Source organism: Poecilia mexicana, unplaced genomic scaffold (assembly GCF_051168715.1).
Source record: "Poecilia mexicana isolate PSO_F unplaced genomic scaffold, ASM5116871v1 scaffold_20, whole genome shotgun sequence".
In the NCBI taxonomy this organism is placed as follows: Eukaryota; Metazoa; Chordata; class Actinopteri; order Cyprinodontiformes; family Poeciliidae; genus Poecilia; species Poecilia mexicana.
In genome coordinates, this window is record NW_028263389.1 from 8,821,414 (window position 1) to 8,837,274 (window position 15,861).

At 37.7% G+C, this 15,861-nt stretch overlaps 1 protein-coding gene across 3 annotated transcripts in view; it reads right to left on the reverse strand.

Moving 5' to 3' along the window:
* Positions 1-15,861, reverse strand: part of tpk1 (thiamin pyrophosphokinase 1) — a 70,589-nt gene that overhangs the window by 23,071 nt on the left and 31,657 nt on the right. Inside the window, exons 5-7 of one of the 3 annotated variants that reach the window (XM_088001402.1) lie at positions 13,871-13,943; positions 11,797-11,892; positions 3,381-3,527 (exon numbers count right to left, since the gene is read on the reverse strand). In XM_088001402.1, coding sequence (XP_087857528.1) covers positions 3,381-3,527; positions 11,797-11,892; positions 13,871-13,943 — 316 coding nt within the window. Of the gene's footprint in view, positions 1-3,380; positions 3,528-11,796; positions 11,893-13,870; positions 14,798-15,861 lie in introns of those variants that run through there. The other 2 variants (XM_014992913.2, XM_088001403.1) reach the window with 2 other exon arrangements.

A 15,861-nucleotide genomic window follows, 5' to 3' on the forward strand; every position in this document is an offset into this window, starting at 1 on the left:
ACATAAGGATTTACAGTAAATATATGTATAGTTAAAGCATAAATTGATTCTATTGATATGTGATTGAATCCAAATGCATTCTAATGCTGCAGGATATATCATAAATGCATTATTATCGCAATGTTGATGTGGCGCATAATAGTTTCGAAAAGGTTTGGTTGTACTGTAGTACTTTGTGACTCTTATAATTAGACTGTTGTGAATTCAAACTTATCAAGCTAGAGCCATTCAGCCTGCTGGACGGAGCCTCACTGCAATAGACGCCCAAACCTGACCTGGATGACATCACTGAAGGTCAAACTGAGTCTGAGTGGAGTTAGAATAACAGAGATTTACTAAAACTAACAACCTCACTACAATATTTAACAATAACACCAAAGCTTTTCTACTACTGTGTGGCCGTGTTACAATCCACACTTAAAAACCATGTATTATTTTTGTTGAGTTTACACCTTGTGTTGGTTATCACATGGAATTCCAGCGCAATATGTCACAGTTGTAATGAGAAAACAATTTAAGAGGCATGAATGATTTTGCAAGCTGTCGTTTCTTGAGTACGGAATGCTTCTGGTGCTACGTTTTAAAGCAAAGTACTTATAGCAACATCAGTCATCTAAAAGAATAAAAGTGCCATAGATGAACACAACAGGGGGGGAACACATTACGGTAACCAACTTACAGTAAAAGTTTATGTTTAAAGTTGTGTTTTCATAGCTTAGCAGCCTGGTACTGCAGAGCCAGTGGGAAGGAATGATGAAAAATATTTAGGCTTTGGAGCGTTTGGTGTTCAGAAACAAACATGTAGTTATTTTCGAAGCATAAGCACGTGTTATGTGTGTTACACAGACAGAAAGGGAATGCGTGAGGAACAGGTATAAAAGGCAAAATTATAATAATATAATGGACAACTTTCGCAACAACAATGTCTCATAGGCATTTTGAATAGCTCAATTACTAAATTCTGTTGAGTAACTAAGCAAATACTGAAGATACTATAAGGGCAACAGGTTTAATACCAGTATAATGGAAGTCGCATGATGATTAAATTAAAGGTCGCACAGGCCACAATGTTATAATTTCTAATTGAACAAAGAAATTAGAACTTATCATGCAACTACGAGCTGTAATTTGGCAAATTAAATACCACGACAGTTATGAATTACATTAAACATACGTTGAACGACGAGGCGGAAGAGCGACAGATACTGTTGTAAAAATGTCCTGTCTGTGCAGACGGTCTAACACACACACACACACACACACACACATTGGCAGAACTTGTCATCCTGGACTCACTTCTGTATTTATTTACACTTTTTATTTAAATGCTAAGTCTTTGCTTAGTTTACTCCAGCAGAGAGGCTTGGATGATTTAACACTGCTCGAGTATCACATTTCATCTTTTACATCAGCCGCCTCACTGACAAGCCTTCAAAGAGCAGCGAGTAAATAAGGCTGTAGTTTAAAGCTTGAACCAGCATGCTGGACTGAATTATATACGAGATCGGACAGATGCATCGTTGCACATTGTGTCCCACAACACACAGAGCGGGGAGCCCCCCCAGAGCCTCTACGGAGGGTGGCTCACATCTCGGAGTAAATATCACTCTGGTTAACCGAGACTCAATAAAGCACATCGCCAGAGAGAAGCAAACCTAGCTCAGCGCACCTTCTGTCCTTATGTTATTTATTTATGAGACTCGAATTAAGCAAATTTAGCACTACCTCGAGACTGAGACTGATTAAAACATCCTCCTGTTCTGCAGAGTCTCAGAAAGAAAGTGTCTCTACCCATAATTTAATAAAAGATATGATAATTTTTGCAGTGCTCCGAGACTGCGATCGAAAACACACGACTTCTGCATATTTCCTGGTGGCATAATTAGATTAAGAAACCTTATTTGGGAATCGAATAAAATAAGACAAACAGGTGCAACCTTGATTCAATCTGAGCTTATTTGTGGTTCACAGATTCAGAGATTTAATCAGAAATAATGAAACATAAAGAATTTACTGAATAAAACATGAGGGATAACGGGAAGGATTTCACCTTTTTATTGAGGGTTTAACATTTGTAGAGTAAATTTTGGGGACATTTTATTGTATGGAATAAGACTTGTGAGATTGTTTGGCAGCAAACACCTCAAATACATTTGTAACTTGAGCAAACAGCGGTGGGCTTTTCGAAGGTTGAGCCCACCTTCATGTACAGGAATGTGAGGCGCTGGCGAACTGGAGCTGCGCTGACAAACGAGCTTAATTTACCCTCGCTGAAGTTCAGATTAATTGGAGGTGTTGAGGTATGAAGCAGCAAATGACAACACGCCTTTAGAATAATGACACGAAGTATGACGAGAGAAGGCAGGAGAGCGGGGGTTTGCTTTTGTCATCGGAAGGCATCACAGTTAGTTGTTTGTCCCCAAGACTTCAGAAAGGAGCAACTCAGCAGAGAGGTTGAGTGGCTGTGGGTTCAACGCATGTTCTAAAAGGCAGGTGTTAAGCCCACTTGTAAACTCAATCATCGGCGGAGCATGAGAAAGTGGCTGGCACAGAAAGAAAAAAAAAAAAAAAAGAGAGAGAAAAGAACAATTTGAGTGGCATCAGGAGAGACTCCAGCTCTTACATTCACAACAGCAAATAGGGACATTATACAAGCAGAGCAGTGTGTAGATGAGTGAGAAAGTGAGAGTGTGCATGCGTGTTTTTGTTCTTGAAGTGATTACTCGACGGAAAAAAAAAAAAAGAAACAAAGCTTTCAACTCTCTAATCAAGGTAGAAACAGAGCAAAGAAAAACATTTTTTGAGGGAGAATAGGAAATAGGGAGAGCGCCTGGGAGATGGATGATTTGGAAGTTGTTAAGGGGCAGTGTTAGCCTCGTTTGAAGGAAACAGATTCTGAGCCTGCTTATGTATGCAGTAATTACATGCATCTTATAGGGAACATATAGTTATGTATAATAACACCACAATAAAAGTTCAGGTCTTTGGAGGCTGTCATTACATAAATATAAGACTTTCTTCCACAGAATAGTTTTATTGCTTTACTTTTGCTGCAACTAGGTGTTGGCTGGTTTAGGAATCTATTTTTCATACACATTTTTAAAGCAAAAGAAAAAAAATTAAAAATAATTTCTTTGCTTTTTAAATGGTAGCAACAATTATTATTTTATCTGCTATCATTGCAGGTTTTGAACTGTAGTTCTCCAAAGACTAACCATCAATGTTTTTTTGTTAGTAGCTTGGTATTGATGTGAAGCCAGGTTTAAAGATTATACTAGAGAAACAATCAGAGGAAATGATAATTAGAATGAATGAGCAGTGGATTATTTGTAAAAACAACAGGACATAATGGAAATAAGCCAGAAATACAATTTACTTACGGGTCTGAGTAAGTATGCCAAGCTCGTTTCCTGTATGATCAAAACAGGCAGCTGTGTCATGGACTGAGCATGAAAGAGCGTCTCAACCGATGCCATGGTTTGGTCAAATCTCCCTGCTAGCCCACCCAGCGTCACTATGGTGTCCACCTGTGAAGAGAATTGAACGACGGGGAGCATTTCTGAACTTTTGTCATGATGTACCCGTTTGTTAGAAAGTAATAGAGCTGGCGACAGGAGGCTTCAAGTCAATTTACTGTCGCTAAACCTTACCACCATTTTCCACCTGTTAAAAAAGCTTTTTTATCACATGATTTAACCTGAAGGCACATTATTTTCTAAAAAAAATATAGATGCAAAAAATATAAATCTAAGTGGCTTTCTACTTCCAAGTATTACTCGCTGGAGCCAAGAAACCAGAATCTGATCAAAAAATGGACAATTATGTCAAAACATCCAGTCGTGTAAATGGGTTCCCCGAGTCAATTCAGGAGATTAAAATATTAGGTGCAAATCAATGGAGCTAGATTATATAGCATGTCAATTTTGAGCCACTTGTTCGCTTAACCACCTTATTTACTGTTCTCAGCAGTTCCATCTTTACACTCCCCAAGCAGTCTGCACGAGTGCTGACAGCCCTAAAGCCCAACAGAGTATAGAGGGCAAAGGAGCTTTCACAGGCTGATGACTGCCAGTCACACCAGCAACAAAAATGAACCAAGTTCCGTCAATCACACACACACGCGCGCACACGCACACACACACACACACACGCACGCACACACACACACACACACACACACACACACACACACACACACACACGTCGATGTTTTTTACTTTTCCATTTTCATTACCTTTTTAAAAGTTCAGCAGCATTGGCTAGCCTGCAGCAAAACAAAATTTTAGATGACTTCATGGGTAGGAAAATAAAATACACCCCACTTTTTCAACAGTTTATAACAAGAAAGCACTTGGTTCTTTTTTGTAAAAGTACTACAAAATTAAAATTGTCAATATAAACAATGGCACAAAAAAATAAATCATTAAGTTCTGATTAGGAAACACCAGCTGAATTATCTAAATGGATATGTACCTTTTGGCTTTCACTTGTATTGTTTTTTGTTCTATTTTGTTTTGCTTGTTTGTTTTATGTTTGCACAAGTCTAGTCCGGTTCAACTCTAACTTTAAAAGTAACAAGTTTCACCATTATAATTAACACTTGATATTACACTTCCTCACAAATGTTGTCTTCATAAACGCCTTTATTTTTCATGGTCAAAAATTTGCCCAGTGAAAATGTGACACCTCCACCTTATCCATAAGTTTTGCTCCAAAATAGAAAATACTTCTCACTGGTATGTCTCTGATTTGGAACAGATTTGTGCATTCTCTTAGATACGCGCACTTTGACATGAAAACCCTGCAAGCGTTACCTTCAGACTGTCTGATGAAAGTTAAAGGCTCTCGGAGACTTCTTTTTCCAGGAGACTGTCTGCGCTTGATCTTTTTATATCCTTTACCAAACTCCTAGACATCTGCAACCTTTTTTTTCCTCGAGGGTTTGGAAAACATGTCAGATCTTCGTATGATGACCTCATCCATGTCAGCAGTAAAGAGAATTTGGTATTGAATATGTCAGTGGTTTTAAATAACACTGCTTATAATCACCGGCAACAAACTTTGATATCTTATTCGCTATGAGCTTATGGACACGAAGAGGTAAAGACTGATTTGGTTCAATTTGCTTGATATGCAGGGGAAAACATTTGTTAAAAAAAAAAAAAAGTTAGCAGTTTTCTTGGAACATTTTTTATTTTTTTTTTACTACAACCCCTATCAGTAAAACATCAGTAATTTGTTATAATTACATATGTTCTGCTTCTTCTCCTTTCAGTGTGAATGCATTAACCTATTTTAGGTTATTGCAGAATGACCTCCAAAATATCACTTTGTCAATTTGATCATTTCACCTTATCAATTCCTCAGTGGAAAAAAAAAAAAAAAAAGCTTAGATGAAACTAAGGGGAAATAAATTATCGGACTAAATGTGTCACAAGTTACTTCCTCACTCGGGAGATGGAGTTAAAACAAAACAGAGTGCTGAGATTGAGGTTGTTTCAACATCTGGCTGACACCGGCGCGTGATGAAACATCGCCTAAGCTGTAAACAACAAGGCTTGATAAACAAACTCCCCTCTGTGAGGGAGACGCACTGACAGCGATGGGAAGGTTCAAAAAATGCTAATCCTGCCGTTAAACCCTTCACTGTGATTTGGTAAAGATTACAAAATCGCAGGGCAAACTGCATCAACCCACGGACAGAAATGTATCCAAGTACGCAAGACATCATTTCCAAATATTTCAATCTTGAATCATACGATCATGAAGCATCTTATAAACTTTTGTTTAATGCAATCAAGCTACCTTAGTAGAGTAAAATAGAAACCTTTCCGGTTACATTTTCAGAATGTGACGGACATGTTTTGCACTCTTTGTTATGCTCCAGTGTCCACTTAATGTTGGCAGTAAGCTGACTAGCTGAACGTGGCCAAAACATAACATGTTGAGGACAGTAAATAAATTGCTTGCATAAAGTAGCTCCACTTGATATTATGGAGTGTAGGGGAAAACCAACACTTCAGGTCGAAGCTGCAGAATTTGTTTTCCTCTGCGTCTCCAATTGCAGCTGCATGTTTCCAAGCAAGTCTATTGGCCAAGAATTTCGCCCAATAGACTCGTGTACTACAAATGACAAAAACAATCGCTAAACCAAAGCTGGTGGTTGTGTGATTATCTCAAAGTAAGATCAGAAAGTGGTTACAATGTAAAGTTGCTTTGCACCCAAACTGCACATCATACATGTAGTAAATAGTAAGATTAAGGCCACAGAACATACTGGAAAAAACACCACTTTTCCTTTCATTAGACACACCTGTCCAATTGCTTCTCAGCAGAAATGGTGAATCAGCCAAACACCTGCAAGGCAGTGCATTTAGGAATCTAGATACGGCTTGTTGAAGTTAAAAATGAATGGGGAGGAAAGAGGGCTTGAGTTAATTTGAATGTGCCATGGTGGTTTGAGGACAGATGACCTTGTTTGACTCATCTACTGGGATCTTTATTCACAAATCTCACTTGGGTTCCAAGACAACAGTGAAAAATAGAGAAAATATCCATTGTGTAGTTGTATAGTGGGGGGGGGGAAATGCCTTGATAATGTCAGAGCTCAAAGACGAACGGACATACTCGTTCAAAATGACAAAACAACAATAAGACCTTTAATAACCACTCATTGCAATAAAAGTAGGTGGAGTGCCATCACTGAAGGCACAACACATCAAATCTTCAAGACAGAAGTGGCAACTGGTGCAGAAGACCACACCAGTTGCTACGTCTGTCAGGAAAGACGAGGAAATGTAGAGTTAACAAAGGACTAGCATAATTAAACAATAACAGAATGGGAAATTGTGTCTGGTGTGATGAATCAAAGATTTAAGTTACTGGTGATAGTGTGATGCTGTGAGAGATATTTTCCTTTTACTCTTTGTGTTCCTTACTACTGTGAAACACTAAAAACTAATAAATCTGAATGTTTTTTTTTGTTGTTTTTTTTCAAATGTGAATATCCACGGCTGCCCCAGTTAGGAATATTTCTCTAAATACGAATGCATAGCATGTCATTAGCCTGTATGTAATCTAGAGACCAAGGCAAACTGCTCTGTGCCTCTTACACAGAGGCTACATGTGTGCTCTTTGTTATTTTCCCCCATTTCTCCAGTGCCACTAATAAGATGTGTGCAATGATTGAAAAAAGAGCAATGCTTCATAGCACAGCATAACCCAAACAATTCTTATGGGACCTTACATGTTAAAAGGAGAAGCAAGTGTTTATGAACTGGCATCTTTTCAATTCCCCGTATGGAAATAGTGACACGAGTAACTCCTGAACTTCTAGGGAGTTATGTGTGGGTTAACAGTAATGTTGTAAATTGGGATTGTTGGGTTTGGCTTCGGGTCTATTGCAGAATGAATCACAGCTGATGTTTTTGCCTCAGAAAAGCTGAGTTCATTTGTCATTTCTTATGTAGAAAATGACTGTGATTTTAAGAGCTGAGTGTCGGTGGGAGGGTTTAAAAAAATAATTTCAATTTCCATTACTTTTAATGGAAAATACAAATTTTCAAGAAACAAGATACTGTTAGAATTAATTAAATTTGCATTGAGCGTTAGCAACCAACCAGTGTGCATATATACTTTCAGCAGAACAAAATCACAAAGTCACTAATAAAATCTACTGGTTTCTTGAGGATATGAAAGAGTTCACTCCAGTTGCCTCCATGGTGACCAAACTGACAAATCTACAGTAAATGTGTGATGCTATTGTGTCACTATGGACCAAAATCAGTTGAATGTATATTGTCAATGCAATATTGATACTGCAAAGGACCCTTTGGGATGAAAAGCCTGCTGCGCTGAAAGCATGACATGCGAGAAAGACATTGGTGAGAAAAAGATGAATTCATCACCACTTTTATCATCATTATTTCCTAATATTGTGCAGTCCTAATTTAGCTCCTGCAAAGCTCACAGCAATTTCCAAACCCCTAAGCACCAAAGCCTTTAGGGGAGTGCCAGTTAAACAGGAGTAAATAGAGTTTACAGTTTAATTTTAGCTTAATTTAAAATAGATGTAAAGTTGCTCGAAAAAATTCACACAGCTACGAGAGAAAAGCTATAAACACAGCTTCTCATGAGAATGAATAGAGACAGGGTGACAAAGAAAGACAGAGAGAAAGACATTGCGCATTGGGCTTCAAGTTTCAACAAATAATTAGCTCAATCTTCACTTTACTTGCATTTTACTGCCGTTTGGAAACAACAACGCGGGACAGTGGCTCAGTAGAGTGGTTGGCTTGCAATCCAAAAGCTGTGAGCTCCCAGTCATATGTTGATGAGCCCCTGGGCAAGGCACTAAACACTGGTCTGCGTATCAGAATAGATGCACGTTATTGAGTGCAACTGGGTAAATGTGGCCCTAATGTAAGGTGCTTTGAGTGAAGAGAAAAGCACAAAATAAATTTTGCCCTTTTATCATTTGTAATGGGCATTATTTAAAAATCTGAGCTTGCTTGTTTATTTCTTCTTTGTATTTGTTCACTAAAATCAACCACAAACCAGGGCAAGAAATGGTATCTATGAGAGAACAAAGAACACTTCAACAAGCAGGGTGTTGTACAGAATCAGCTTTTCTCCGTTTTGCCCGGGTGAAGGAGTCGGATCAAGCAGAAAGAGGCCTGTGAGATCAACGGAGAGAATCGTTGGAAAATGAACAGATCATAGCAGAAAATTAAAACACAGGGTGCTGCCTCACTGTAAGCACAGACACAAAAAAACAGCCATTTCCAAAGCACATGCACGGTATTAAAGAGATAAGTACCTGCAGCCAAGGTACACACATTCCAAAGAAAAAGCACCTAAATCCACGATAATCCTCCGACACGATTCCCGGGGATTTTAAAATCCTATTATTTCACTGAAATATTTCATTCTCTTAAAAGGGTTAAGTGGATTGAAATTCGCAAAGGTGAACAGAAAAGGAATGTGACAATGCATTCACTTAAATTCTTAGAGAAGTTCAGCTGTTCTAGTCCTATTTTGGGTACTAAAGAGAGCTAAAGTTCAAGTATGAGTAGTAAAGGGTAAGAAGGAAAAATCTCACGAAAAAAGATCTCTCAGCAGCAAATGATAAAAAAGAGAAGCATTTTGTCAACTTCCTATCTTTTGCAAACAGTCAAACTAAAAAAAAAAAAACTTCCCTTTGTCTTTCATTAGCTTAGAAATGTGAAGTGATTGGGACACTCTGCAGTGATTGGGGTAGCACTCAACATGGTGCTTACTGTGATAAGGGAGAAAATAAAAAAAGGATATATAATAAACCAAAGAGGAGAAAAAAGTGGAGGAAAAGAAAACAAGACCTAAGACATCTTATGGCTGATCACTGCGTAAATATGCAGCATCCGGCTGGACACGAGGCTCTGTTGTCTTGCAGCTTACGGCAGTAAGTAAAACCAGAATATGTCAAATATTGTATTTTAGAAGAGTCAAAAGCCCCTTTGGATTTTATATGTAGGTGTAAGTGCGCCTAATGTTATTTTAATGATATTTCTCAAACCTTATTTCTCCAGGAAATGTTGAGTGAGCTTTGGTATTTTCTTCTTCCGAAAGACTCACGTTCTTTTATTACCCATACACCCACATATGCCAGCAGGAATTTGCCATTGGTAAAACACAGTCCGACGCTTCTGACCCCTGAACATCATTTCTTTCGCACATAGAGGACTGAAAGCTTCACTTCAGGGCACTAAACATTCAGACAGAAAGGAGGACAGCATAGCCTACTTGTTTTTACCAAGGATTCGTGGTATTGGATCAATAACGACAACAATGTAACATAGGAAGATTTTCGATGGCGTTAAGCAACGGCGGTAAATAGTCAACTTCCCCGACCGTTAAATGTCCGTACAGCTTAAAACTTGATGTTTTTGCAATTAATCTTCATAAGACTTAAAACTGTAAATTAATGATATGAGAAGAGTATATAGAACTATGTTATTGTATTTCTTAAATGTCCCTTTCATTGTTCACTGATTTTTTTCTTATTTTTTTTACTAAGTTTACTGTGAAGCACTTTGTGACTGCTGTCTGACAAAAGGTGTTATATCAGATTGAAACTCCACAATGTTTCTCATCAGACTGATGTCGGTCTCGCAAAACAGCTAACTTCTGTCAGCATGACATTGTCTGGTAAAGTGAGTACAAACTACCATTTCCTTGTGAGGCCATCTATCTTGGGAAGTGGTCCAGTACTTAATGCAAAAAAAAAACTTCCACGAAACATAAGATTGCCATCTTTGCATTTTAAGCAGGGATCGGGTTCTAAGGCATGCAATTTTCCCCCTTTTTCCTTCTAAAAGCAACAATCGTAACAGGCTAGACAATTCAGTTTTGGTTTAATCAGAGTACAAGAAATGCGTCCAAAAGGAAAATTCTTGTCTCTCTATTCCTGAGTGGCCTTTAAGACGATGTTTGTACTGAACTTGTCTCACTGGAGACACTGATTGAACATATATTTTGCTTTTGCTGAGAGGTTGATACAGATATTTTCCACCAATTATCTGCATCAGGAAGGGAAAGAAAACCTTTCACCTTCCCGAATAATATGATGGTGAGACATACCTATGATGTCCGTGTGTATAATTACATGAACAAATGAATGTGACAACTTAAAACATTTGACAAATTAGAATCCAAAGTTAAACCAGACATACAGAGATCTGTAATTTCCCATTATTTGACACAAAGAAGCAGTGTGCTTTAGGTGGGTTGAAATATACATCCACTGGCAGGCCATTAATGAACTCAGGTTTGGTTTAATCTCTCAAAGTCACAACGTTACTTTCCACTTTTTCCAGCTTTGTTTAAAGGCATATTAATATTAAATTTGCGGACAGCAAGAAAAGAAAGTGAAAGAAAGTTTTATCTGAATTGATCTCAGAGATTAATGAGAGAATAAAGTGGGGATATGCAGAGGCTGTTTGTCCTGAGTGCTATTCGTCGGGTCCAAATCCCAACCTCAAAAACTCTGTTGAGTGTCTTTCTCCTTTCCCATTTCTTTTCAGTCTGTCATTAATGCTGTGGCTAAAAGTGCCACAAAATAATAGTCATAAAAAAACAAGAAGTTATGTGTTTATTTATATGTGGTGCGTAAATATCTTGCTGTATGCTTAAGACTTATTTAAAGTGAGAAAACCAGTAGTTTTTTGTTGTTGTCCTGTTGTGTTAACGATGTGGATTAATATTCTAAAAATTGCTTTTTGGCTGGCTGACATTGCTTGTTTACATAAGAAATCAAGTAGCTTCCACCACTTTTTTCTTTTTTGTGTTACAGCATTTTGGGAACAGTGGCAGGCGAGACATGACAAGTACTGTATGAAAATATTGACGTGCAACCCTAAAGTTAGAATCTCCTAAAGGGCTATTTCACTGTTTTAAATGGACCACAGAATAGTCAATGGTTTTCTACATAATTATCAGAAACAGTCTACAACTATTGTAAAAATCTGAAGAAGTGACATTGCGGAAAAAGACACACCGTGCCTTTTGTTTCTAGAAAAGAAAAGGCAAGCATTTTATGGCTTGATGAAAACAATATGGTTCTCTTTGCGACTAGAGGCAGCAGACAGTTTATCCGACGATCCACAAACACCCAGCTCAAGTTAAATAAAGTGTAAATAAGACATATTTGAGAAATTTCTTTTAAAAAAAGAAAAAATAAATAAAAAAAAAAAGCTGTTGTCATTTGGAAACTGGAGCAGGATGAAAAGCATGCCTGAAATTGAGCAGCGTGTAGTTTACCTGCAGCTTTCGTCTCCGTATCTCTTCCAGCATTTTTACAAGACATTTGGTGTAGTCGGTTAGATCCTGGTCAGCTGTTTCTATGAGCTCGCACCCCTATGGACACAATGACAAATTAAAACACACACGAGGGCAACAAAACATGATTCGATATTTGTACCACAACACAGACAGTAAAGGGAAAACCAAGGGAGAGATAAGGAAAAGCAGAACAAAGGAAAGAAAACAGAAAGGGAAGCAGACATGGAGAGAGGTATAAATCAGTGTTTTAGTGCTGTCTAGCTTCCCGCGGGTTGTGTTGTTGAATAATGTAGAGGTTCCAGTCAGTGGCCTTAAACTACAACATCTAGGTAAACAACCAGGCTCTGGCTTTTTCCCCCATTCCATCTCTTCTTCTCTCCACAGAGTCACTTTGCTTCTAAAATGCTGCGCCGTCTTCCTCATATCACTGGCACACACATGCAACATCGAGTTCACACAAAACTTGCTCGCCGCACTCCGTTTGATCACATCCATCCAACCTTCACTCCCCTCCTCCTTCCATCATTTTTCCATCCCTGCTTTCTCATTGTCTCCCCCTCCCTAGTGGCTGCCTTTCTGTTCTCTCTCCTTTCCATTTATGCAGAATTATTCACCGTTTGCGGCAAATCTCTGAAGGAACGCCTCAAACTTTTCAATTGTTCTGCTTCAAAAGCATTACCATAACAGTCTGTTCTCTCTCTCAAAAAAAAGGCATTGCTCTTTTTTTTCTTTTTTTTTTTTACACAACCTGTGTGATATTTCTGAAAACAGTCTACTACTAGTGATAGAGACAGATGAGGGGAAAAAGAGTGACACAGCTGAAGAAATCCCAAAGTCTGTCATCTGGAGGTGTGTGTGTCTGTGTGTGCAGGTTGTGAGCATGTGTAAACGAGAATATGCATGCATATTTAAGTTTTAGATCTGCACCAGTAATGCATAGAGTGACACAGCACAAAGACCACACAGGCTTTGTATTTCTTTTTCTCGGAGGCAAGCGTATATGCTTGACTGATTTCCCCTGTATTAATAATTTATTGAATCGAGCCTGTAGCTTGACATTCCACTGACTAAAAACAATGGGAAGACCACCTCAAAGATTGATTTGCATTTTCTTTTTTAACCTTGGATACTTTTTGTCTCCACAGTAGCAGTGAAGACTAAGATGTAGAATCTAACTAGCGGATCCTTCGGAAAATCTTTTGTTCCTGTTATGTTTAATTCATAATTTAAAAAATAAATAAATAAATAAAAAAAACTGGCCACAAAAGATGAAGATGGCTGCTGTAGGTCTTTTCAGACTAATTAAAATGACCTTACTAGTCAAGTATCTGCACAGTAAATTCACACCGCTACATTGACATAGTTGTATTATTACAATGTAAGTTATTTAATACTTTTACATTAGCTCACAAAAAAAAAGTGAGCACATGAAATTATAGGTTTGGTGGTCTTAAATTAAAAATGAAGAAGGTTACATACAGTAAATTCTCTCCATCATATCAGTATTTCTTTCTGTCTTTTTGTTCGATTTAGGACAAGAAAGACATTTTGCTAAATCGTAACACCCCAACACAATTAGTGTAAGTAGCTAAAAGGACAGATTGCCGAGTCAGTAATGAAATTTAAAATCTCTTGTCTGCGCAAATCTTGAGTTGGAATCTGTACGTTTGATTCAGCTACTTAAACTTATATGGACAAAAATAAATTTGGTTGGTAAAACGTTAAAATGAAAAAAAAAAAAAAATGGTTCTCAAATTAAAAGTTAAAATTTTTTCCAAAATATTTCAGACTATATGAGAATATGCTACTGCAGTGAAATTTACATTTATTTTAAAGTACATTTCTACCATGTGTGCCAAAATATGTGGCCAGCATTGTGTTTTGAGTTAATAAAAAGTAGTAATGTGAAGGTTTTTCAGACCTCAGAAACTATATTTAAAAGGAAACAGACAGTATATTAGGAGGTCCTTTATCCCCAGTCCGGCTGTGTGACTGCTCAAAGTTTCACTGCTTCTACGTGCACAACTGTGTGTGGAAGTTTTGATCCACTCACCTTGTCTGCATAGAAAGCTTTAACCTCTGGTGTGATGGAATCAAAATCCCCACTGATGTAGTCAGGAAGAAAGCTGGATGTAAGGACAGAAAGAGATGGTGAGTGACAGAGGTAAAGGGTTAAGATTGAGAAAGAGTGCAAGTCAGAGATATAAGGGAGAAGGGGAGAGACAACATTGGGGCATGTGTCAGTTCTTTGATCTGTGCAGCGAGGGAGAAGAGTGACGCCGCCGGGGGAAGACGCCGAGACATGGAAAGTGACAGGGTGATTCTCTGTGGCGCTGAGCCTGGCCCCGTCAAGCTCACAGGGCTTGCGGCAGATGTAAAGATTGATGGAAAAGCACAGCAAAGCAAACATGGCAGCATCCAGAAGCAAAAAAAGTTTATGTTTATGCTCCTATAATTAGGTACATAGGGCCTGAAAAACTCAAACAGATCAACACTGCAGAGTAATTACAGGCTTGGGGGTAAATTTGCTCATTAGTCACAAACACTGTAATAAACAGACGTGTGTCTATTGCGGTCTGTCTCTCACACATAGAAATATAGCGTGGAATACCTGGGGAGAACAAGGTTAAACGAGTTTTATTAGAAGTTTTTTTTTTTTTTTTTTTTTCCCCCATTCATACAAGTATTCTTTTGACAATGATGGGCGATACTATTGGAGTTTTTAGTTTATAAACACTTCAGTGAGCAAATGAAGGATAGGAAGGAATGCAAAATGTTTACTGTATGTTTTTCAAAGTTACATATGTGGACTAATGATTGGGTTTGTCATCATATTATTGAAATGTGTCCACAATTAAAGGCTTACCAGTCACACATTCACATATTTTATTTATGCCTAATAAAATCCATCTATGAAGTTAAAATAGAGAGCTGAGAGACTGGACAGAACAATAAATAAAAGGGCAAGAAAATCAACCCAGTCACAATGCATGAAGTAGTTAAGGAATAAAAATCTGAAAAACACAACAAAAAAGTTAAAAATTATTCAAAAATAAAGTAAAATTACTCATAGCCAGAGATGGGTCATTGATATTTTTAGATCCAACAATAAAATTCGTAGTTTGCTTACGGTGGTTAAAAAACAAAGATCTACAAATATTATATTATATTATATTAAAGCATCACTTGTTGACAGTGAGAGATACTATAAGTTGTCAGTTCAATTCAGAATGAGAAATTGGATGATGCAGTAAGTGATGTGTGTATAGTTGCTAGCTCTACGTGAAAGTAGAGCTAGCAACTTTCATGAAGCAACTACAATTTTTCAGCTGTAATTGTAAAATTGGGTAAGATAGTCATTAAAATTATCTGTTTCCTCAGTTTATGTGATTAAATGGCAAATAATGCTTAAAGTGGACAATAAATATCAAAGCTTTTTAGGACTGACAATTAACTGCAATGAAAACTGTCCTAAAGATGGTCAGTTTTATGATTTACATATATATGGAAAACAATCACATACCTGTAACTCTTTAAGAGTCATTGCTTGTTATTAAAGTGCCAAAGAAGGAAAAACCAAAGTGATCTTTGCTTTGAGATCTTAAGAATTACCAGGATAAAGGAATTCATATTTCCAGTCAATTCTATTAGTAAGAAGAGGCAAAATTCTAGGATACTCCTCACAGCAGAGTATTATGTCAAAAAAGAAAAAAAAAAAAAAAAAGAGAGATAGGTCTCTGTTTATTACATTTATGTTTGCGTGTACATTTATGGTTATGGGGTAAGAGCATGCAGGGCTACAGTTGCTGCTATCTGAAGGCATTAACAGGTCTGACATTACGATTTTACGGTCGGCAGGGTATTCTGTTTGTGTGTGTTTGTTTGTGAGTGCTTCGCAGCAAGCCGCGAAAGCTACGTTCCGGTCGGCTGAAGAAAGAGATACATGAGGATTATTCTCTACCTCCCTTATTCTGCATTCCCATTTGCTCCAACAAGATACACCGAGACAAACACAACCAGAATTGCATGTAATCAGCTGCCACA